Raw genomic sequence first — 26,475 nt, 5'->3', positions numbered from 1 at the left:
AACAAAGGGACAACATTAGCAATTCTCCAGTCCTCTGGGACCTCACCCGTGCTCAAGGATGCTGCAAAGATATCTGTTAAGGCCCCAGCTATTTTGTCCCTTGCTTCCCTCGGTAACCTGGGATAGATCCCATCTGGACCTGGGAATTTGTCCACCTTAATACCTTTTAGAATACCCAAAACTTCCCCCTTCCTTTTGCTGACTTGACCTGGAGTATTTAAACATCCATCTCTAACCTCAACATCTATCATGTCCCTCTCCTTGGTGAATACCGATGCAAAGTACTCATTAAGAATCTCACCCATTTCCTCTGACTTAACACATAAATTCCCTCTTTTGTCTTTGAGTGGGCCAATCCTTTCTCTAGTTACCCTCTTGCTCCTTGTGTACGAATAAAAGGCGTTGGGATATTCCTTAACCCTATTAGCCAAAGATATTTCATGACCCCTTTTGGTCATCTTTATTGCGTGTTTGAGATTTGTCTTACTTTCCCAATATTCCTCCAAAGCTTCATCAGTTTTAAGATGTCTAGATCTTATGTGTGCTTCCTTTTTCATGTTAGCTAGATGATCACAGAAATTCGACCTTATTGCCCAATGTGCTACAATGCTTTATTAAGTTTTTCTGCATAACTCAAAGCCCCTGCAGAGCTGAATTTAAAATTTTAGTGTGGTTTAATGGTATTAATATAAGGACAGCACTTGCCCCCCTTCATGGCTGACTCCGAATTCCGGAGGTGATGGGCCCATCTCCATCCCATCTCATACACCAACCTGCTCCTGCCCCCATCTGGCCTCCCCAGAACGAAAGAGCTCTTTTAAGGGACCTTGTGCACATTGTGACCCTTGTTTTGCCCTATTATGTATTTTCTTTTTATTTTATTTTATTTTAATGTACTAAATGATCTGATTGAGCTATTCGCAGAAACATACTTTTCACAGTACATGTGCAATAAACAAATCCAATCCAAGGAGACAGTTCTCAGGAAATTTCCAAACTATAAAAAAAATCATTTGTGGGATTTGGGAGTTGCTGTCTAGGCCAGCATTTATTGTCCATCCCTACCTTCCCACCTCTTCGTGTAGTTAAGAGGTTAAGAACTGAATTGCACTGCCTGAGTGCGTTTTGGGGACAGGTTCAATTGAGGCATTCAAGAGGGAGTTAGGAAGAATGTGCAAAGTGATGGGCAGAAGGTGGGGAAATAGCAATTGGTGAATTGCACACTCAGAGCATCTGCTATTATAGTTCATAGGCTTTCACCAAACATCTGTGCTCATAGCAAAGAGGTAATTACTTAAAACAAACTCTCAAATGAGTGAATTCTGTGGCTTCTTTTGTGCGAGTTAGTGTGCCACAGACCAACAGTTACTGCTAAATGGGAATATAATGCACTTCAGATCATGTGAAATTCTCAGCATATCTGCGTTCTACAGAATATTTCACTATTCAGGTGAAGTTTGGGGAACCATTTGTTCACACAAAGGTAGTTGCAGTCTATAACTGTTGTGGTTAGGAGTGGGAATCTCTGGTCCCGCTGCCATGAATGAGAGGTTTGGCTCGGTGTCAAATTTTCCATCCTTGTTAGCAGTGGTGGCAAGGTTGGAGACAATGTGGCCACAATGGAGAATCCCAGCATCAAATTTCAGGAGAATCCGGCATCAAATTTCAAAACAGCGTTTGATAGGTTTGTCAGGTAAGAATTCTGAGGGATTCGATCAGGCAGGTAAATAAAGCTAAAATACGGATCAACCAATGATCTATTTGATAAACAGACTTGAGAGCTGAATGACCTTCTATTCCGTCCTGGAATGACCTCCACCGTCTGTGTGGAGTCTGCACATCCTCCCCGTGTGTGCGTGGGTTTCCTCCGGGTGCTCCGGTTTCCTCCCACAGTCCAAAGATGTGTAGGTTAGGTGGATTGGCCATGATAAATTGCCCTTATTGTCCAAAATTGCCCTTAGTGTTGGGTGGGGTTACTGGGTTATGGGGATACGGTGGAGGTGTTAACCTTGGGTAGGGTGCTCTTTCCAGGAGCCGGTGCAGACTCGATGGGCCGAATGGCCTCCTTCTGTACTGTAAATTCTATGAAAAAAAAATATTCCTCTATTCATAGATTTATTCATACTGTAATACACAGAAACAGTAGTACACAGAAAGTTACTGCAATTACAAATATTAAACAAGAATATAAACTCAATCCACTCAAAATATTGGGTGTGATTTAATCAAAAAAGATCAGTCTGTTCTAGGCGGGATAAGTGCCAGGAACTACGCCGCTGTCTGCCGGCACATTGTTGCTATTTCGGCCCCCGGAGGGGAACGCCCCTCCCGAGGCGTCACTTAGCGGCATTTACTACACTGTGCCTCAGTGCAGGAAGAGATCGGAGTGCCATTTATAAATGAAGCCCTGATCTCGTGATCCCCGGACCTCCCCAACTTACCCATGAATGCATCCTCAGGGGCCCCTCTGCACCACACCTCACATGGGCAGGCACCGCAGGCCTGATCACTGGCACGGGTAAAATGCCAGCTTGGCACTGCCAGGGTGGCTCCAGCAGTATCAGCTTGGCCAGAGGGCCTCCGATCGTCTGGAAGACCCCCCCTTCCCCGCATCCCAATTGCGATTCCACCTTGTCCTCATTTGTGGGGACCAGTGCTAAATGGTGCCCGGATGGGGTCTCTTCGGCAAAGTCAGTAGATGCCAATTGTGGCGGAATCTAGATCACACGAGGTGTAATGACTGTCGGGAATCGAGGGAGATCCCTTCCAATTTTGGCGGGACACAGCCGGTAAATTGCACCCATTTTTAGAATACTCGAATTAAAGAAATTTTGAAAACTTTTCTGAACAATAGGAGTGGCACAGCTCCTATGTCAGACTCATTTGATTCAGTTTCACGTTTGAAGTCTCTGCAACCAGGTCAAAAGGCTTTTGAAGAGGGAACTCGGTGCTAATTTCAAGGATTAAATCAAACAAACGGTGCTAAAACGACTTTAAGTAGGTTTTCCTGCTTTCTCAGGGCGCGCTTTATCTATGTACAATTTGATTAGGACTTGCAACAAAATCACTAATATACCTAATTTATAGATCAGATACTGTGGTTTGACCACTCAATCAAGTTAACTGCAGACTTCTTCCCTGGTGTCTAGTTCCATCTCAATTCTGTTTATTGCAAAACTGTACAGTATCAAATGCAAAATTCTCTCATCAGATTTACTAGAGATCCAAAAGTTTCATCATAAATTTTGTAAACATAAATTTTGTGAATCTTGCACTTGACTTTAACTTAACATTTGACTGCCTACTTTGCATAATTATATGATGGAGACATTATTCAGTGGTTTAGCTTTTGTGGTAAAAGAGCTGATTCAAAATGCAGAATTCTGGGGGCGATTCTCTGAGCCCTGCGCCGGGCCAGAGAATCGCCACAATAGCGCCACAATGCCCCGATGCCGGTTTGCGATTCTCCGAGGTGCGGAGAATTGGCGCCATGTGCGTTGGTGTGGCGTTGGCTGCTGGAATCGTCGGGGCCGCCAATTCTCCGGCCCGGATGGGCCAAGCGGAGACGACAGAGTCCCGCCGGCGCCATTTATCCCTGGTCACTGCCAGCGGGAACTCTGCGTGGACGGTCAGAGGGCGGCCTGTGGGAGGGGGGGCGGGGGGGGGGGGGGGGGGGAGTCCTTCACCGGGGGGACCTCCGATGGGGTCTGGCCCACGATCGAGGTGCACCGGGATCGGGCGGGCCGGACTCTTTCCTCCCCACCCCCACCCCTCTCCCACCCCCCCGGGCCTACTTCCCTGCACGGCCGGCCCCTGAACACTGATGCCATTTGAGTCGGGGCCGGTGCGCTAAAGAAGTCCCCCGCACATGCACAGGTTGACGCGACACCCATTTGGTGCCAGGAAAGGTGGCTGGAGCGGTGTGAACCGCTCCAGCGCCGTGCTGGCCCTCTGTGGGGAACAGAATTGGTCGTACCCGGGCCTGGTTCGCGTCATCGTGAAACACATCGGTGCGAACACTTGGGCTCCATTTGGGAGAATCGCCCCCTCTAAAGTCACACAGCACAGAAAAGACCCTTCAACCCATCGAGTCTGCACTGGTCATAAACAACCACCTAACTATTCTAATCCCATTTCCCAGCACTTGGCCCATAGACTTGTATGCCTTGGGATCGCAAGTGCACATCTAAATACTTGTTAAATGTTATGAGGATCTGAGTCTCTGCATCCACCACCCTTTCTGGCAGTGAGTTCCAAACTCCCACCACTCTCTGTACATAAAAAGTTTTCCCTCACATTCCCTCTAATCTGGCCCTTACCTTAAATCTAGGCCCCCTAGTCATTGATCCCTCCACCAAGAGAAAACGTTTCTTCGTGTCTACTTTATCTATGCCCCTCAAAATTTTATACTTCTCAATTATGTCCCTCCTCCGTCTCCTCTGCTCCAGTCAAAGTCTATCCAATTTTTCTTCGTAACTAAAACTCTCCAACCCAGGTAATATCCTGCTAAATCTCCTCTTTCCAGTGCTATCACATCCTTCCAAAATGTGGATTCCAGAACTGCACACAATATTCTAGCTGTAGCTGAACCAACATTTTATACAGTTTCAGCGTAACCTTCCTGCTCTTATACTCTATGCCTCAGCTAGTAAAGACAAGTATACCATATGCCTTCTTAACCACTGTATCCACCTGCTCTGCTAATTTAAGGGACCGATGTACCTGCACGCCAAGGTCCCACTGATCCTCGGTGCTTCTCAGGGTCCTGCCGTTTATCATGTATCCTTTGTCTTGTTTATCCTGCCCATGTGCCTCACCTCACACTTATTCGAATTGAATTCCGTTTGCCACTGATCAGCCCATCTATCCGTAATCAAAGGCTATCCACCTCCTCACTTTTTACCACCCCACCAATTTTTGTATCATCCCCGAACTTACTGATCAAACCTCCTACATTCATATCCAAATCATTTATATAAAAAACAAACAACAAAACCTTAACACTGATCCCTGAGGGAACCTACTACACACAGGCTTTCAGTCATAAAACACCCCTCGACTATCACCCCCTGCTTCCTGTCACTCAGCCAGTTCTTGATATAATTTGCCAAATTTCCTTGGCTCCCATGTGGTCTTAGCGTAGGGCCTTATCAAAACCTTGCTGAAGTGCAAGTAGACTACGTCAAATACATTTCCCTCATCTACACACCTGGTCACCTCTTTGAAAAATTTAATCCAGTTGGTCAGACATGACCTCCCCTGAACAAAACAATGCTGTCTGTTCTTGATTAATCCCTGTCTCTCCGAATGTAGATTAATCCTGTCTCTCAGAATTACTTCCAATAGTTTCCCCACCTCCGAGGTTAGACTGGCTGGCCTGTAGTTTCCCGATTTATCTCTTCTTCCCTTCTTGAATAATATTACCATATTGGCTATCCTCCAGTCCAGCAGCACCTCTCCTGTGGCCAGAGAGGAATTGAAAATTACTGCCAGCACCCCTGCTATTTACCCCCACTTACCTCACTCAGCAGCATGGGATACATTTAATCTGACCCTGCAGATTTGTCTACTTTTAAGCCTGTCAGACTACTCAGAACGTCCTCTGTCTATGTTAACCTCTCTAATTTTATTATAGTCCTTCCACACTGTCAATCTCACGAGTGAACACTGACACAAAGTATTCATTTAAAACCCTACCTACATCCTCCGGCTCTACACATAAATTACCAAATGACAAATATTGTTCTCGAACATTAAAGCAATTAGCTGGAGATTTTTCTTTGTTATGATATAGTTTTTCAAAGACAGCCATTCACGAGTACAATTTTGAATCTGAGTTTATGTGAATATTATTGTGGGCTGCTTGACTGTTCTAATGCAGATTGTTTCTCTGTAATAACCACAATAGGTCAAGAAGAGTGGACGAACTCCAATTCACGGATGAAAGCTCCTCCAGCAAGAGCACCTAAAGGAGCATACAGGGAGCACCCCTATCCACCACGATACTGATCCTACCATCTATTCTGTGAAATACAATCATCAGTTAACTGTTTCTGCAGTGATGTACGCTGTTAAAAGTAATTGGTTATTTTATATAAAAGTTCTTTTTCTTCTTCAATACAACAGATCTGTTTAACCAGTTCTGAATTCTTGTATGAAGTCCTCAATCTTTGGATGAAGAGATTATTTGATCTCTGGAAGTAGGTGGGTGGGAAGATCGTATGTGCTTTGTTGGAAACAAGTAAACAGGATTAACACATTTTTTAAGTTTTAACTAGCCATTAAAAATCTATTACCAAACTAGGTTTGATAATGTAGATCACTTAAAATGTAAACACAAATTTAGTTAACATCAATGTTTTTTTTTTAGTTTTGCTTTTAGTTTTTGTTCAAACTTAGTTTTAAGTTTTGGTTTGAACTTTTAAGTTTAGCTTGTGTTAGAGCATTATCCCTTGTAAACTTTTACTTAAACAGCAGTAAACTCCAAATGCCAAGTAAAGTTGTATTCTTTTGTAACTGAAGTCTCCAGATATTCTGTAGTGTTGAGATCAAAGACATGACTATTCTTGCTTGGTACAAATAAAGTTTTGAGAAAAACAACAAACTTGCTGTGTGTGACATATCAGTAACTTCGATACATTCTCTTAAAGCCAAATAAATCCACAAAAATATTTTAAACCGGGTAAACATATTTTTGTCTTTTAAAAATTTTCTTTTAAAAACCATCAGTTTGTCTTGAGGTCTATACAGAAATATACCTGAATGATGTTTTAAAAAACAAAGTCCATATTGTTGGCCTTTGAAAATACACTACTGAGCAGTGAATATATGAAGAATGTGATCAGCATTTCATCTTGTCTAAGCATTTTTTCACTAGTGCACTTTGGAATTTTTATGAGAATTACCTAAATGAATCCTCCGCTGGAAGCAATTAAAGCTTTTTAGAGGCAAACAGACTTGACTAATGTGGCATTCGTCAGAGGCAGTGGATGTGTAACCCTTAAAAGGTCTTCAGTTGCAAAGGTAAATGAATCAAGTAGATTTTAATATCACTTAATTTACCTTTAACATTTAAAACCAGTAAACGCTAAAAGAAAGAAAGGTTGTAAAGCTGTTAGAGTAAAAAAAAATTACTATGGAAAGGTTCAAGTACTACTAAACTCCTAACAATTATAAATCGATCTTGTAATTGTGTAGAGACTAAACTATATAACTGCAAACTAAGCAGTAGCTGATCTTAAATTCTATCCTGTTAAACAAAGTGTAAAAACCACATAACCTTTGTCTATAATATTGTTATAGTTAGCCTCAAATGCTTAATGTTTGATTTTGAATCAGAATAAATTCACACTAAACAATGTTTTTTTTTCTAGCATTGCATGGTAATGTTTTTATAAGGCTTTTTTGTTTTCTTTTTTCATTCTGGCTTTAGATTGTGCTCATAATATATTTATGTTCATAATTTTTTTCCCTCCACTTGCAGGACCTCTTTCTAACATCCCTGGCCAAATGGGAATTAAAATGTGATCCTGGAATTGGACATTATGGTAGGTTTCTACAGAGGTCTTGACCCTATAGTTACATGTGTTGATCCTTTTGAGTAATGAGCGTCATCAAACTGTTCAAAAGGCATTCTTCTATAACACAGTTTCTGGTATTCCTTAATTTTCCTTCCTTCTCTTTTGAATACATTGACTCATTCTAGTGTGTAGCTGTTTGGATACTTCTTAAGGAGTCATTCTTCATGTTCGAGTGTAGACCCCAACATCTGAAGCTCATTCATCAATACCACAGAAGTTCCATAATGTACATTTTACAGAGAATGGGGACGTTATAGTCAGTTTCAACTTATCCACTACTAAAGTTCATATATTTACATGTATCTTCCAGCAGAAATTAAGAATGGGAACTGATGTAACATTTATCCCCATTCCAGCTCCGTAGTGTTGAGAATAATTGTATGGTAATTTCTGGCTGAGATCAATTAACCCAGCAGAAATTAGACGTATAACCTGAGGTCTTTCTAGTCCACATGGCTTATTACCATCCACATATGGTGTTGATAAAATGATTGAATGGTTTATTTGTAAATGTCTGAATGAATATTAGTGACAGGTAAGCATTTGGGTCATGTTTTTCAGTTATTGAATATTGTTAATGTAAAAATGCTGCAATGTAGCAATACCAGGCAGTGTGGTAAAACAACCTCTGTCTTATTCACAAAAACAAATTCGTTCTCAACAGACATGTCAACACAAAATTAAACTGTGTTTGGTAAGCCTTTTTGAATCACAAGATTGGGGATGATTGAAGTTTGATCTTTGAGAGTTAAGAAGCGGATGAAAGTAGTTAGTATTTTCAGGTCAGTATACAGCATCCAAAGGATTATTTTCTCATGAATGAGGAGTTTAGCCATTCTATGGTATCCTGTATAGTATGATTATTCCCTAACTCTATCATAATTCACTATCGGCAATACTCTAACACTGCTCTACAGAGATGGTAGACTGGGTCTGGGATTTGCCACAATTTTTTTTTTTAAATGTGCTATCCTGGACAATTAAGTGATAAGTGAGGACAGGCTCTTCTGTTAGGAAGGGTGAAATAAACTAGAGATAAAACATTTTTTTAAACAACTGCAGTTTGGAAATCAAAATATACAATAGTTCCAATCAGCATCTCAAAGAGAAAATACAAGGTAACGTTTTTTATGTAGGTTCTGATTCAACCAAAACATTTCTGTGTCACTTTGGAGCGAGTTTGGCAGAGCGTTTCTCGTCAGCTTTCTGGGTGAGATCCACCATGCTATTCAAGCACACTTATTTTGGGGGCCATAGGGAGTTTCCCACTGGTCAAATCCACAATAAAAAATATTTTCAACACTGGGGAGCTGAACCCGCTGGCAAGACCGCCTCCTCCGAGATAGCGCTGGTGTTTGCGCGCCCACCACAAGATTGCCACGGTCGGGACGTGGACTGTATAATGTAAAGGCCTATTGAGCTGGTGAGGCTGAAAAATCCCGCCCGATGTCACCCTCCCCCCCCCGGACCCACACATTTGGGAATTACCCACAGCCCACCAAGTAAGGACACCCTTCTATGGAGTCGCTAAGCCCCGCCCCCCCAAACCTTTGAGGACTCTTCCCCCCCCCCTTTCATGGTCATGCTCCCCACCCCATCAGGACCAGACTCTTGGCAGTGGTACTCTGGCGCTGCCACCCAGGCACCCTGAGTGCCACCCAAGCACTTTGGCAGTTTTAGGCGGGCAGTGCCTGGGTGCCCAGGAGCGAGAAGGACAGGCAGGGGCTTTCATGCACTATCACCGACCACCGTTTGTGTGGACCAGTACTAAACGGCGCCTGGTCCAGGCCTCACTGGCAAGGCCATTAGTTCCTGGCCCCCGGGAGAATCCAGCGCAGACATTTTGAGCCAAATGGCTCATTGAGTATGCATATCTGGATCTCACCCAGCATGGGCGAGATCTAGATCGCGACGTCTTGCAAGGTTCTGACTAATCTTGTGAAATGTCACGAATCTCGCAAGATGCCTCTTGCCAGATACAACAGCCTTGTCGCGTCACCAATTCGGGCGTGACAAAGTCATTGAATCTTGCCCAGGATCTGCACCTAAAATGTATGAAGGGTATGGTATCACTCGCCTCGTGAGATTCCATTTGAGTCAGAAGATTGTGTGCTCAAGCTCTGCTTCAGGATTTAAACATTTAATCTAGATATACTTTATTTGCAGTACTGAAGCAATGTTGCATTTTTAACAGTACCATATCTCAGATAAGATTCTAAACCAAGGCAAAATCTGCCTGTTGAGGTGAATGTATCCCATGGCACTATTTGAAGGAGAATAGGAAGCTTTAATGGTGTATTCCCCTTGGCTGTGAAGTGCTTTTGCATATCCTGAGAATGTGTAAAACCTTATATAAATGAAGGCTAATTGTTTCCTTTAAAGTACTGACTTATGAATTTCTAGCAGCTTATACAGGTACAATGTCTCAAAACTGGCAGACCTAGGACTAAGTTCATGTCAGATTTCGGATCTTGCCAGTTTTTGGGTTGGGTGGTTCAGGCTGAACCGTGTCTGGTGGGGTCAAGAGTTGCTCACTACACTGGATAAGTCAAATATACAAAGTTGATAAGTAGTTGTGGACTTAGTTAAAAAAGCCAGTAAGTTATTTAATTCTTCTCATAATAATTAAAATGCCTGCATGGAAGCTTAAAAATGTCCGGTTTCAGATAGCTGAATTTGAGACACTGTACCTGTGTTTTGAAACTAAGGGATAGACTCATAATTGTACTTAATGGAGGAAATCAATACTGAACTCCAGTTCTTGCAATATTCCTTACCTACCTCATATGGGCATTTATCATACAACTTGCTCAAGTACGTGCAATCATTTAAGTGGGCCCTAATACAAGGCTTGATAGCTCTTAACCATCAAATTCTGCTTTAGAACTGTATAGAAACTGGGAAAAAACTTCTTAAATCTGCTCCACCGTTTTGTTAGCGATGCAATTCATTCAGTATAAATCCCTACTCTCCAAAGATTCTTTAATACCCTTCCTTCCAAAGTAAATATCTGTCTCCCTTTTTGTAAGCCTCTATTGATTCTGCAGCTAAGGGATGGAGCAGGAGACATTCTCCCTGATTCATGTTTAATTGCCCAAATGCAAATCTTAAGATTATAAAACGTGAGTCATCATCTCTTGAAAGAAGGAAGAGTCATTCCAGAGTAATCCTCTTCATTATTTTACACCTCCGTCAGATCATCTCTTGATCTCATTACCAGGGGCTATATTTTCTCAGGATTTCACCATGGCTAACTCCCCATCATTTTTATTATACTGTAGTGAATCATTGCTGAAACAGTGTTCCAATTTTCAAACAGTATTGTCCTTTAATCATGGCACTGCTGTAGTTCTGGACCACCTTTCAATTACATGCAATTTCAGTTCTGTTTTTAGTAATTAGAGTTTTTTCAGTGTTTTGAAACGCCTTTATTTTAAAAAATAAAACCTTATGGGCAAGTTCAGTTGATGCTTGTAAGCCATTTTCGTTTCATTGTTGTTGGACAGTCCCCGGAACTACTCAGTTAAATTACAACATTTTTTCTTTTCCCTGATATTCCAAAATACTATGGACGGATTTTTCAGCCATTGGGATTCTCTCTTCCCGCCGGCAGCGCACCTCCACCAGTAGTGTGGGGGAGCTTCAATGGGAAATCCCATTGACATGCAGCAGGAGTAGAGAATCCCATCATGGCGTGCCGCCAAGGAACACGCATCTGGGGCCCGAATTGTCCAGTCCTATATATTCTGAATACAGTGGCTGATATTTTCATAGCAACTGAGGCAGAATCTTTTCTCATCATGAAAGACAGGCTGGGAGGCAATGAAACTGTAGGGAAGTGCATTGGTTAGCGAAACTCAGTTCATGACCCTTAGTATTTTGCCAGAGCAGCTGGTCTAGCGGCTTTTAGACAGTGCTTCCTGAAGGAGGACAGGCGATTGAGCCTGTTGCCCAGCCAATTAACCAGCTGTTTTACACTGGAATCTAAATCTTATGGGCACCCATGAAGGCTGGTGCTTCAGAGCCTCGTCAGCTATAAAGAGATGCCATGTCAGCCAGTCAGTGTTGGCTGCAGTTGATATCCATAGAGAGTGGCAGCAATCCAGTGTAAGGTGAGAGTAATTGAAGCCCAATGCGAAAAGTTGGCAAACGCATTGGGGAGCACACCAATTTCTGTGTTCTCTCACAGGTACAATTAGAGGCCAAGGTGCTCCACCATTTTGTTAGCGATAAAATTCTTTCAGTGTAAATCCCTCCTCTCCAAAGATTCTTTAATACCCTCCTTCCAAAGTAAATATCTGTCTCCCTTTTTGTAAGCCTCCATTGATTCTGCAGCTATGCTGCTGAAACCGTAGAACTTCAGATTAGCACTACTGTTTGTGTGAGGAAGTGCTCCCTTACATCACCTCTGAACAAACTAGATTTATTTTTAAGGTTATGTGCACTTGTTCTGGACTGATCCAGAAAACAAAATAATTTCTATTTGCACTATCAATCATTTAATCATCTTAATAGATCAACACTTAATCATATACGTTCAAAGGAATGCCAGCCTAGTTTATGCAACCTGTCCTCATAATTTACTCAGTATTATTCTGGTGAATCTACGTTGCACCTCTCCAAGACTAATGTATAGTTTCTGACACACTTCTCAGAACTGAATGCAAGTACCCCAGATGGAGTATAATCAGAGCTTTCTAAAATGCCAATGAGAAGGTAGCAGGATCCAAAACCGTGCAGCGCAGGTGGGTTGAACATGCTAAATTGCCCCTCAAAGGTGTGCAGGTTGGGTGAGGTTATGGGGATGGGGCAGGGGAGTAGGCCTAAGTAGGGTGCTTTTTTGAAGGGGTGGTGCAGACTCGACAGGCCAGATGGCCTGCTTCTGCCCAGTAAGGCATTGAAATTGATTCTTGCAGAGAACCTTGGATCCGGTGTACTTAGGTTTTCAGAACGCCTGTGAGGAGGAGCATGAGAGAGCATCAGCCTGCAGAAGTGGGTCTGCAACACACATGGGGCAGGCGGATCATGAAGATGAGCACCCCTGGGGAGGTGGCACAGTGGTTAGCACTCTTGCCTCACAGTGGCAAGGACTCAGATTCAATACCGGCCTTGAGTGACGGTTTGTGTGGTGTTTGCGCGTTCTCCCTGTGTCTGCGTTGAATTCCTCTGGGTGCTGCGGTTTCCACCCACAGTCCAAAGATGCGCAAGTTAGGTGGATTAGCCATGCTAAATTGTCCCTTAGGTGTCCAAAACATTAGGTGGGGTTATGGGGATAATGTAGGGGCTTGGGCTTGGGTACTCATTCAGAGGGTCACTGCAGACTCGATAGGCCAAATGGCCGCCTTCTACACGTTAGGGATTCTATGAGGCATCACTCAAGCTTGGTCTCATCTGTACTCAAGATGCTGCCATCTTGTCAGGCCTCACATTAAGTGTCCCCTGCATTTGTTGCCTTCCCAGTGAGCAGTACCTTTACTCTAAACATGACACTTGCTTGTTTCTGTAATGGAACATATGCCTACATTAGGATTATTTAATGGCACAAAGTGGATGTACTAATTGAGAGGTGGGCAGGTCTCTGTTGCAATAGATTTTCATCTGTTTTGCACCCATCGAACAGTTCTTGGTTATTCATATTAAGGTTTACCTGTTTAAACTGTCCACAGAATTTTCCAGTATTTTGACCACCTTCCATGGCTGATGTGCTAATTGTGTAGCCCCAAAGCAAGATATTGGGCGGGATTCTCTGTCCCGCTGCATCTATTTTCTGGTGCAGCCCACCAATGGGGTTTCCCATTGTGGGCACCCCGTGCTGTCGGGAAATCCGTGGGTGTAAGTGCACTGGTGGTGAAACGGAGGATCCCACCAACGGAGAATCCCTTGGTGTATTGACAAAGATATATTCTTGAGTTAGTGTGAGTTATTTAGGTTCCCAGTAAAGCAACATCTTAGTTTTTTAAATTCCCATGTTTGCTATTAAATCCCTCATAGCTCCGCCTTTCTCCATCCCCATCTCTGACGTCTCCTCCACCCCTATGACATTGGAGCTGCTGTGATTCTTGCCTTGGGGCTGCATAAACAGCACATCAGCCATAACAGGTGGTCAAAATATTGGAAATGTCTGTGGACAGCTAAATAGGTAAATGAGGCCAGTGATACCCTTCGTACATTTTAGGTGCAGTTCCTGGGCGCGATTCAACGCCTTCTGGCCACATAAGCTTCCCCAATTTTAATGGCTGCACCATTGGCGACTGAGCCTTCAGCTGCTATGAAGGATCCACCCGAAAACTTTTTTCTCCCTTTAAAATAGTTCTTAAAACCAAGCCTTTGATTATCTGTCACAGTGTCAAACCTTTGTTTTAGACCACTGCTGTGGAGTGCTTGACACATTTATTACTTCAAAAGGTACTGCATGAATCTAATTGTTTTGAGTGGAATTAAAATAATGGGGTTTTCAAAGATGGAAGAAGAAATCTTATAGAAGTGGCTACACTAGGCAGCTAGATGCAGAGCTGTGCCATCTGCAGGTTTACCTGCAGCTAACATGCTTCATAAGGTTAACACCACTATTGTGGCAAAAACAGTCAACTTCACCTTGCATGTTTATAGAATCCTTACTGTGCAGAAGCAGGCCATCCGGCCTGTCGAGTCTGCACCACCCCTTCAAAAAAGCACCCTACATAGGCCCACTCTCCTGCTCCATCACCGTAACCTCACCCAATCTGCACACCTTTGAGGGGCAATTTAGCATGTTCAATCCACCTACGCTGCACAGTTTTGGATCCTGCTACCTTCTCATTTGGCGTTTTAGAAAGCTCTGATTATACTCCATCTGGGGTACTTGCATTCAGTTCTGAGCACTGTGTGTCAGAAACTATACATTAGTCTTGGAGAGGTGCAACGTAGATTCACCAGAATAATACTGAGTAAATTATGAGGACAGGTTGCATAAACTAGGCTGGCATTCCTTTGAATGTATATGATTAAGTGTTGATCTATCAGGATGATTAAATGATCGATAGAAATTATTTTATTTTCTGGATGAGTCCAGAACAAGGGCACATAACCTTAAAATGAAATCTAGTTTGTTCAGAGGTGATGTAAAAGAGCATTTCCTCACACAAACAGTAGTGCTAATCTGGAGTTCTGAGATTTTAGCAGCAGATTTATTATGGGTTGGATTCTCTGTTCTGGAGACTCAAGTGCTCCCTTCAGTGGAGAATCGCTACTGGGGGCGGGGGGTGGAAGCTTCCGATGGATTTTGGGAGCACCTCGGTTATGCATTGATACACCCCATCAGGGCCATGCTTGGGCAAACTTTTTTTTTAAATTTAGAGTACCCAATTATTTTTTCCAATTAAGGGGCAATTTAGCGTGGCCAATCCGCCTACCCTGCACATCTTTGGGTTGCGGGGATGAAACCCACACAGACATGGGGAGAATGTGCAAACTCCACATGGACAGTGACCCAGGGCCGGGATTCAAACCCAGGTCCTCAGCGCCGTAGGCAGCAATGCTACCCACTGTGCCATTGGGAAAACTTGCACCAAATTCCACCCAGAGGATTTCCCCCTGTAGGAGTCAGTGCATAATTCATAAAATATTGGAGCAAATTTAGGCCATTTGGCCCATCGACTCTGCTAATGGGGGCAGGAGACTCTGGCTTCCAGCCTGTTAATCAGATGGAAATGATGTGTATCCTCCTGCCTGTGCGGGTCATGCAGCTTGCTACTGCCGCTGCTGGAGGATCGGGGCATTGGAACGGGTTTGCCGCCTGGCGCCAATCCCATTTATCGGCTGCACTCCATTCTCCCCCTGATCAGGAAACTGATATCAGCGGCGGACAATGGAGAATCCACCTGCTTTTTTGGAACAGAGAATAGTACTTTTTTGTTCTACATTCTAAAGCAATTGCACATAAACACTATGGGCAGGATTCTTTGGCCTCCATATGATTCTCAGCGACAGGAGGCAGTGTGCCATTCACTGCAGCGGGATTCTCTGTTTTTGCCACTTACTTTTGCCACTCTCAATAGGAATTCCCATTGAATCCTCCCCACACCGCTGGGAAACTTGCAGCTGGCGGTCTGCTGCTGGCGGGATCAGGAAATCGTGGCACCAGCAAATGGCCAAAGAATTCTGGCTTTACGTGCACTACTGAATCAATAATCCAAATGCCAGAGTTGATAATCCAGAGAAGTTGGTAGATCTTAACATAGTGCACAATGATGATGGGGAATCAACAGTTTGTTTAATATGGAAAGAAAAATAAAAGATTTATGGCATAGTAGGTCATTGATCTGTTATGTCTGTATTGGAACCTGTGCTGATTTTCATTTCTAATGAAGTTAAAATTGGGAGAGATGCAAAAAAGGTCTGCTCTCACACTACAAGATGCCTTACATTATTGCACAAAGCCAACATTTATGCCCTATGAGTTCACATTCTCTTTAACATCTGGAAATAATCTGATATCAGTAAAACTGACATGGCTGTGAAACTCTCAGATTGTCATAAATGTCCGACTAGTTCACTGGTGTGCCTTTTGGGAAGGAAACATGCTGCCCCTGGTCTGGCCTATATATGTCAGCCCCACACCTAACTGTCCTCTCATTTGGAAAAACAAGAGACACAGTTGGATCAAACTTCTACAAAAAAGGCTGCCTTCTCAGGGATGAATGTGGGCCTTATCAACGACATTTACATCCCAATATTTTGGGAGATTTTGTAAAGTCAGGTGCAAACCATGCATGCACCAGTAATTTTGTACAAACTACTGAATGCATTTCTTAAGGATTGCATGAAATAGGATACAAGAATTGATTTCTGAATAAGGTCTGAATGTTTTCAAGTTGGTGAAAGCAGCAGGTAAAGATATCTTCAGGTGATTTGTATTTACTAAAAAGTAGAACTTTGAAAATGTACCAGAAATAAAGATCATTAATTATCTTTATCCTGTCCTTCAACAGGAGATTGTGCTTTTGACTACTACTGGTTAGAATGAAGCCAAGCAACATGCACAGAATGCAGTCATCATAAAGAAATGAACATCCAGCTTCATTTTTACTTCCATGTATAAATTGAACGATGAAGATTTTAAAATTGTAAATATATCTGTAAATTTAACTTTTTTATTAAAGCAGTTCTTGTGTTTTGCATTATTTATTGAATCTCATCTCACTTTGCTCTAGTTCTTCTATTAACTTAAGAAAATCATTTTATAAGTTATAACAAACTTAGAAATTTGTTGATACAATATATTTTCTCAAATAGAGATGCAAAAAACTTCTTACAAATGAGCAGATCTGGATGTTTGGTGTTTTAATTGTGCACATGCATTTATATCTAGCAATACTAAAGCAATTAAAATTAAAACTAGGAGCCTCAAATGTATTGAATTTCTGTAATGTAATGTTGCAAATAATGCAGTAAATTAGGAATGCGAAATTCAATTAAGCTCACTTTACTGGGAGGATTTACTGTCTTCATTTCCTCCCTGTCTTGGTGCTAAGTATCTCTCAACTTACTTTCTCCTAAGCAATAATTTGATAACATTGTACAGCCAAGTCTGGATAGTAACCAGGATTGCAAAGAATTGGAGACATGCATGTTTTTTGGGGTGACACCAAATTTGGGATTAACTTCTAAAATTCTGTAGATTATGCAGAGAGGTATGATATTTGTAGTTTTATCTCTGCCAAACCCATTTCTCACTGAGATGTTGAGAAGCTCCATTTCATTCTGAGAATACCCAGTCTACACAAATTAATTTATTTCTCATTCTGCCATACTTGCATCACTCCTGAAGCACCCAACTATGATTTCTCACTTTCAAACCTGGCTTCTACAATGTTACGTCTGTCATCTTTATGAACTCTACTCATCCAAAGCTCTGCTACCTGTATCCTATTTTACGGAGTTCTGATCATCAATTTTCTCCTGTACTCGTTTGCACTGGCACCCAATTATGTCACTCCATCAGAGTCCTACAATCTCTGTTTAGTTGATAACTTGCACTCATCATTGTAAATCACTTTTACATCTTAGCCTTTCCTCCTTACAGGTGATACAACCATCTTAAACCCTACCATGGTTTTATTGCTGCTCTTTTTCAAAAGCTCTTCAAACCCTATATCCTACACTTGATCATTTCATTCTTCTCATTCTCTTCATGTTGATTTTTCTTTCCTGCTTTGTGAAATATATTGGGGATGTTTGATGTGCAAAAACGGATAGTTACAAGTTGTTCGTGGGAAAGAATGAGTTCGGGAATTGCCTCTCTATTCCGATGTATGCAAGAGAGTATCGTAGTGCAGAAGGAGGCCATTCGGCCCATCGAGTCTGCACGGCCCTTGGAAAGAGCACAATACCTGAGCCCACACCTCCACCCTATCCCAGTAACCCCACCTAAACTTTTTCTTTGGAATCTAAGGGCAATTTAGCATGTCCAATCCGCCTAACCTGCACATCTTTGGATTGTGGGAGGAAACCGGAGCACCCGGAGGAAACCCACGCTGACATGAGGAGAAAGTGCAAACTCCGCACAGACAGTCACCCAAGCCGGGAATCGAACCTGGGACCCTGGAGCAGTGAAGCAATGTGCTACCATGCTACCCTATGTGTATGGGGTGGTGCTTGAAAGCAGCAATGGAGATGAGTTCATGCTCTGGGCTCTTTCATCCAACATTTTTGTGTAAAAAAAAAATACTAACTGGCATTAATTGTGAAGTTGCATAATTTGTTTCCTAGACTAGTTTTGGAAGCTGACCAGACGTTATACCTCATGTCTCAATATCTGACTGAAGATAGTCAATGTCCTTTGATGAAGCATTTTGAACTGAATTGCTTTGCCTGGCATTAGCCAGCACTAGAATAATGATTATTCCTCATGAGTTGATGGCAGGTGACAATTAAGGAGTAAAGTCCATTGATTATTTACTGAAGTTTTGGTTTTGCATATGTTGCTTTAGCCCAGCTTTACAAACAAACCACTTGCCAACTACAGCTAAAGGGAAACAGGCTTTTGTCAGTGTTGGCCTTAGTGGATAAGAGCATACTGATCCCCATTCTAATTTCCTTTCCTCGTCTCCACTCACCATCTCTCAATACAACACTGCAGAGACAAACAACCAACAATGTCCGAAGTCACGCCAAATCCAGACACTGACTTGCAAAGTTAATTATATAGATCTAGAAACTAAAGAATTTTTTTAAATTGGAGGAAAGTACAACTTCTGCGTTTCTTGAACTTGCGTGTTTAAACGTATCTAAATTTTCCATTAGAATACTGCTTGTTTTCATATGATACCAGACCATGTAGTTGAGGAAAATGAGGCCTTGAAACCCTATCTGTATATTTGCTCTCATGATAAAGACCATGAAAATTCGACTACTCTTTTGGATAGATCTTGTCACTTGCATAATACCTACTTATTGAACATAAATGATACTGAATAAGCAGAACTCCATGCTATTTACTGCAATTTCTGGCCAATATCTGTCTCTCGAGGGGAGATGCTCGTATTGAAGCAGCGTTTAGTCTTCTGGGGACAGGGGCCAAGTGTATAAGCTCCAGGCTTTGAACAATTAATTTTTTGCCGAGATTCTTCTTCCAGTTGCTGCCTCTCGAGGCTTTGATTTTGTCCTGGTATTGGTCGGCCTCTTATTGGTCTGTGTCAAACAAAATGCTGTAGTGGCAGAACTTGATTTCCCCTCAATGGATGCTGAACTCCTAATTACCGGCCATTAGTATTCGGAACCTGTACTGAATGCATAGTTAACCTTATCTCAGTAATATGGGAAGGGTTTAAATTGAATGAAAGTCTTTTCACACATCTCACAAACACAAGCTGTTGCCTGCTTGTGTAATGTTCCTGACTATTATTGACCAATGTTCCACAAGACGCAATCTATTTCATACCACTAGTAACAAATGCCAGTTGCAAATTAAACTCCAATTCTTATGGGGCAGCAGTGACGCAGTAGTTAGCACTCATGGCGCTGAGGATCCAGGTTTGATCCCGGCCCTGGATCACTGTCCTTGTGGAGTTTGAGACATTCTCCCAGTGTCTGCGTGGGTCTCACCCCCACAACCCAAAAAGAAATGCAGGGTAGGTGAATTTGCCACGCTAAATTGCCCCTTAATTGGGGGGGAAAAAATAATTGGGTACTCTAAATTTACAAAAAACTATTCAAATTCTTATGATATAATTTAGAACAGTACAGCACAGAACAGGCCCTTGATGTTGTGCTGAGCAAGGATCACCCTACTCAAACTCACGTATCCACCCTATACCCGTAACCCAACAACTCCCCCTTAACCTTACTTTTTAGGACACTACGGGCAATTTAGCATGGCCAATCCACCTAACCCGCACATCTTTGGACTGTGGGAGGAAACCAGAGCACCCGGAGGAAACCCACGCACACACGGGGAGGACGTGCAGACTCCGCACAGACAGTGACCCAGCCGGGAACCGAACCTGGGACCCTGGAGCTGTGAAGCATTGATGCTAACCACTATGCTACCGTGCTGCCCATAATGCTTGCTCATCCCGTATTTGTGGCATTAACAATTTTGTTTATTTAAGATTTCCACCTTGTATATTCTTTCTCATCTATGAATATTTCAGCAATGTACATCAACTTGCCCCACATATTCAATAAATAGATGTATTGTGCTACGTATAAGTGAAACGTCTGTCCATTTCTGCTATGATAAGCAACTGTTAGAAATAATTATTATATTGGCATGTAGTAATTAAATATGAGATTTGGTGAACACTAATTAAGTAAATTTAACGGTTGGTGAGATCTCTTTAATCGAGGATGGAATTGGATTGGGACCTTTGTTGCTGCAGGATAAATTGTTTATGCCGAGATGAATGGTGAATAAGGAGAAATCTCAACGGTATTAATGTTGCAAATTTGCTAAAAAGAAACTAATTGAAAGGTGCAGTACTTACAGCTTCCCTGCAATTCTTTTTCATCATGGAGTCCACTACATATTGCTTCTTGATGGAAGACAAGTCAGTTATTTCCGGCTGGGTTTTTGTCTGACCTTGGGGAGGAGCCAACAATTTTTACAAGTAATTGGCAATCTGTAGCAAAACAATTATCACCTAATCGACTTCAGGAAGTGTTGAAAAGGGATTAAGATCTAATTGGAAAGTTACCAGCTGAATGTTAACACACAGGTCCTGAGCCTAGTCTATGTAGAGAGCTAACAGTTCCTAGATATCCTGGACTATTCCAAGTATTGGCAAAAAAGAGCAAGTGGCAACAGAGCAAGGCTAGTTGATCACCAGGCTCTGTTGGAAGGTACTCTTAACAGGCATATATAACATGGCATCTCCACTTAACCCAGTTTCTAAATTGTGTTCAAAGCAGGTCTCAGATAATGTAATATCCAGTGATGCCCTCGATTCATATTTCGCCAGTAAACCAAAACTGTCTTAGTATTTTTATCTTTTTAATGTTTTTGAAATGAGCTGCACCATTTTTCTTTCATAATTGATGTTTCAGCTATGGAAAGTCTTTAGCCAAACATGTGCTAAATGAGCTTTTGACAACACTTTATTTCTTGATTTGGTGTCTTTCACTTGGTCAGCTAATCTGAGGAATTTTCTTTTCTGCAGCTGTATCTCAACACATGCAGTATATTTTAAAATGTAAATTACTTACCATTATTCCATTTTGTATATACTGCAATGAGGTGAATAATTCCCATGTATTCACTTTCCATAATCTTTGAATATTAAGAAAAACATGGAATCTTTTCAGTTAACCTGTAATATATGCATGCAGATGTAATTCTTACATCACCTCCATTCTTAAAACTAATAATTAGCACCAAATAATTCCTGGCAACAAACAGCTCTTTCCTGTACATATCCCAAACCTAGCCAGATATTGAGTACCATTCTCGCAATGGACTAAGCTCTTTTAGCATCTGTGAGATCCTCTTGTTACATTTGCAACTCAATTATATGGCGGCATGGTAGCACAGTGGTTAGCACTGTTGCTTCACAGCACCAGGGATCCTACTTCAATTCCCAGCTTGGGTCAATGTCTGGGGAGTCTGCACGTTCTCCTTGTGTCTGCATGGGTTTCTTCCGAGCATTTCAGTTTCCTCCCAAAAGACATGTTGTTAGGTGAATTAGACATTTTGAATTCTCCCTCTGTACCCGAACAGGCGCCGTAGTGTGGCGACTAAGGAATTTTCACAGTAACGTCATTGCAGTGTTAATGTAAGCCTACTTGTGACACTAATAAAGATTATTATTATTATACTTAAATTCTTTGATATCTTTTATCATTGCTCCTCTCTCAATTATTCTTTATGCACTATTTGCCCTCAACTTGGCAACCACCTTCACTATTGGCATTGTTGATTGATTTCAACTAATTCCTGTTGCAATTGTGCTTTCTGCAGTTGCTTTAAGTTGTTAAAGTCTGCAAGACTTTGTCCTGACTTCAAAGATACTTTACAAACTACTGCTCCCAGACATGGGTGTAGAGGAGAAAGGGAAATGAACGTTAGTGAGGACATTTGTATACCACAAGAGAGCTGTCAAAAGAAGAGGGGGCACAACAAGTGCACAACTTCACAAGGATTACAGACTTACCATGGTGCAGGATAATTCCACATGTTAATTCAGAAGTGTGTTGCAACTGAAAGCAACGTAATGTTCAGCTGGTGTACAACCACATTCAACATATGTAGGTAGCAATCATAATGCTGTCATGAGATGTGCGAGGCAAGTTTTTTACTGAAGAAGGAGGTGAGTGCCTGGAACGTGCTGCCTGGGAGGCGGATTCAGTTACTGTAGGCATCTTGACAAATACATGAATAGGATGGAAACACAGGTATACGGATCCCGGATGTGGAGATGGTTTTAGTTTAGGCAGGCATGATTGGCGCAGGATGGAGGGCTGAAGGGCCTGTTCCTGTGCTGTTCTTTGTATGATCATCATGACAAACCAAAGGGTGGCTATTGGATAACGGGGGCTATCTGTTGGTGGCAACCAATACACACGCAGCATGCATAAATAAAACCCATACTGTCACACAAAATGTGACAGAGCAGACCATTTGGGTGCTTACACTAGACTTGGATTGCTATGTCAGAGCTCTACAGTAATTCCCGGAGCACATGGCAACATTTGTGGTTTGCTGCTTCATGCACATCATGAGGACATAACCCGTACTACCAACTATTCATAGGACACCAAATGAGGAGACTATGATTCATTGTGTTGGGAGACCAATAAACACACACAAATGCAGATTTCCCCACTCACCAACCGTTCTATACTTTATCTTCCTTCTGTTATAGGCCTTCACAGCACCCACTTGACCACAATGTGATCATAAAAACAACCGCATAATAAGTATTCCAATTAAAACTTGTAAATTGACCAATTCCATGTTGCATACAGATGTCAAATAATCAAGCTGGCATTTCCCCTTGGTGCAGGCTACTGCTGCCTGGTGTCACTCCATTTCAGGTGCCACCTCTATGCAGTATGAGTACGGGTTGTATCTGAACAAGAGTGAAGGTGAATGACAATGTTTCTTCGTCAACCCTATCTGCTCTTTCCGCTCTTTTATTTCACCACTGGATGGACATGTTGCAGTCCTTGGGTATGCCATAAGAGGAAGGCATATGGGTAGGATTGTGATGGGGGAAAGCAAGGGTCCATGCTTATGGGGCTGGTTTAGCACAGGGCTAAATAGCTGGCTTTTAAAGCAGGCCAGCAGCACGGTTCAATTCCCGTACCAGCCTCCCCGAACAAGCATTGGAATGTGGCGACTAGGGGCTTTTCACAGTAACTTCATTTGAAGCCTACTTGTGACAAGTGATTTTCATTTCATGTAACTTGTCAATCACAATACTGTAAATTGTGGGGTGAGGAGAGAATTGGATCAGGTCATCGGGATATCACTGACTTTGATTATTCAGCTCCACTCTGTCCTTTTGCTGGGCTTCCAAAATGGAGTGCCCTCATATCAACACAAGTTATTTAAAGAGTGCAAACAGTAATTAATACTTAATATATCCAGCAATTACTTGAAACTCATTTGGGAGGTTGATTATGGCTAATGGTACAGTACCACAAAATAGCAATTTTGGGCAATTCACAACATGTAGGCCTTCTCTACCTCGCCACATCACTGGATGATTTACTTTTTAAAAATAAATTTAGAGTACCCAATTATTTTTTTTCAATTAAAGGACAATTTAGCGTGACCAAACCACCGACCCTGCACATCTTTTTGGGTTGTTGTGGTGGGACCCACGCAGACAAGGGGAGAATGTGCAAACTCCGTGCGGACAATGACCCGGGGCAGGAATTGAACCCAGGTCCTTGGCCTCCTGAGGCAGCAGTGCTGCCCCCACTGGATGATTTACACAGTAAGAATAATATGCACTTTAAACTCACCATTATTTGATCAGCAAATTTGGACCAAAAACTTCTAGCATTTTCATTTGTGTGCTGATTTAACTGAGGTCCATAATTTTAGCTAATTATATTCCTCATTTCCGGTATTTATGTTTTCTCTTTCAACAGTTCTGCTAATTTAGGATTCAATTTAACACTACTTGCTGATTCATGAACAGCACTCACCTCCATGAAATGCAGTGTTATTTAAGTATATAAATCTTGTATTGATCTCTGTTCGGTCTGAATGGCATCACATGACATGTAAAAGTACTGATTGCCCAAATTAAAATAGCCGAAAATATTAGTTGAGTTCCAGACCTCTGTACATTTTTCCTAGAGTAAGTATTAGTCACATTGGAAGAACTGGTGTGCTGTGCAGGCCAGGAAATTCCTGGTTTGTGCCGAGTTAACCGATTCTCAAATTGGTCAATGACATTGGGAGGGATTAGGCCAAAACAACTGACATAAATTTGCCTGACCTAGGAAGGGGTACAGTATGGTACTAGTTGTGCCACTGTTTCGTAATTTGATTTTAAAAAGCTGTGAGATTGTTGTAAAAACCTGAAAAATTCATGAATGTCCTTTCGGGCGAGAACCTGCAGTCCTGACGCAATCTGGATTATTTGTGGCATCAGTCCTACACCAACACGGAACTGTTCTCTGTAGTGGTCCAGCAAGCCATTTTATTTGTATCCATAGTTCGAGAAGAAGACCACCATCATCTTCTTAAGGATAGGGTAATAAATGCCAATGAGGAACATGCCCGAGATCAGTCATATAATGCCTGTTCTTATCTGCTTTATCTAGTGTGTCTCTCTTGTGGGGACCATGAATTGGATTCAATTTGAATTGTTTTTTGGAGCAAGCAAGGAGATGGATTATGGTTTTGCCCTGTCTTTGCATTATATTTGTAACTCTGAGAAAGGAATTTAAAAAAAAATTAAATCCTTGCCTGCAACACCCATGTTCTGTGAATCAATAATAATAGATGAAATTACTTCTTGTTAATTCATTGTAATTTATTAACTTTTGTCAGTCCAATATGACCTTTCACCTCAGTTGAACGTGATGCAATACAGAATAATATGATGTGAAAAATAGCATTTATTATTGAGTGGTAATAAGTCTAAATGAGTTTGTGCAATCTCAATCCCAGTCCAGGGGTATACAGGATATACAGTGTATTCCCTTTGGCACTGATCCATTATGCAATCTCCAGAAGAAGGGCTGATCTTCGAATGAGAATACAATATGAAGATATAAGTAAATAGCTGCCAATCTGGTGTACAACCAGTGGCGGGTGTGGACTCACCATGAAGGAAGCCTAAAAAGCAAACCCCAGGTATTTTGTGTCTAATCGAAGGACCTGGCATTGGGAAGGTAGAGGGCCAGCTGGGAGACAAACCGCTTGTCTTTGCCACTACTCCTCCCCCATTACCCTCTTTCTGTCATCATTTTTGACTTTGGCACATTAGTAGCAGCAGCCACCATTCTTGCTGGTTATGTCTGGTGGTCTCTTGACTGGTTGGCAGCTCTGTTACAGACAGGGGAGAAAGGTGGGGTAATTCCCATATTTTCCTACCTCTGGACTGTCTGAAATAAAATTTAATTTTGAGGAATGTTTTAACCCCTTGAGTGCCGTGACTTTCAAGAACAGGCTGTGTAATTAAGCTCAAATAGAAAGAAAGAATCAGGGTGATAAACTCTCAGCAGAAAAGGTTAGGGTTACTTTGGCATGGTGGACCATATGATTGAGAGGGGAGCAGGAGGTAAGAAGCGAGTGATTGCTTGCAAACGGGGGTGGGGGGGGGGGGGCATTGCCCATTCACAAGTGACTGCACTGCATGCACGGATATCATGAATCAAGGATACAAAGCCAACCGCATTGCCAGTAGCAAACAACATGGGACAAATGCCTCAAATACTTGACTGTCCCTGGAAAGGATACATTTTCATTTGTGCGCCACCTGCAGTGAAATCACAAAACAAAACTCATCCACACAGGACACAAACACAAAACTGATGCTAAGAAAAAAAAGATAGCAAGCGCTGATACCTATAAGAAGAGTTGAAAAGTCACTATTATGCTGTTTTTTCAAGATGGTCATTGGTTCTCTGAAGGAAAAATGATGGTCAGAGGTTGATGATTATGAATTCACAATGGTTCAATCCAAGCAATAACAGGTATTTGGCTTCTTCTAGTCGAAAGCTATGGTTGAACCCCTGAATCAAAATTATAATTGCGGGTAAAAGAAAGGATCCACTTCTTTGCCACAGCTTACTTTTTTAATTCATATTTAGTTTCTTCTTAGGACAAGATCTCTTTCCTTTGAGGTTCTTTTTTCTAACATTGGCTTCACTGGGTTGTTTTCAGAATAATAAGAGATCTGCTCTATAAAGCCTGTTTCTGTCACGTGACAACAGCATCAATGTTCCAATTGTCCAC

General features: G+C 41.9%; 1 protein-coding gene across 4 annotated transcripts in view; it reads left to right on the top strand.

Moving 5' to 3' along the window:
- The window catches only part of LOC119972303 (KH domain-containing, RNA-binding, signal transduction-associated protein 3-like), a 246,043-nt gene extending 229,302 nt beyond the window's left edge, over positions 1–16,741 (top strand). For 3 of the 4 annotated variants that reach the window (XM_038808792.1, XM_038808791.1, XM_038808793.1), the window contains one exon: positions 5,909–6,604. In XM_038808792.1, the coding sequence (XP_038664720.1) occupies positions 5,909–6,009 (101 nt within the window). In that variant the 3' untranslated portion in view covers positions 6,010–6,604. Of the gene's footprint in view, positions 1–5,908; positions 6,605–7,483; positions 7,548–16,549 lie in introns of those variants that run through there. The other variant, XR_005462031.1, reaches the window with a different exon arrangement.
- Positions 16,742–26,475: the final 9,734 nt, after the last annotated feature.

Source organism: Scyliorhinus canicula, chromosome 10 (genome assembly GCF_902713615.1).
Source record: "Scyliorhinus canicula chromosome 10, sScyCan1.1, whole genome shotgun sequence".
NCBI lineage: Eukaryota > Metazoa > Chordata > Chondrichthyes > Carcharhiniformes > Scyliorhinidae > Scyliorhinus > Scyliorhinus canicula.
Note: the sequence above shows the minus strand (reverse complement) of the source record. Positions and strands in the feature narration are given on the sequence as shown.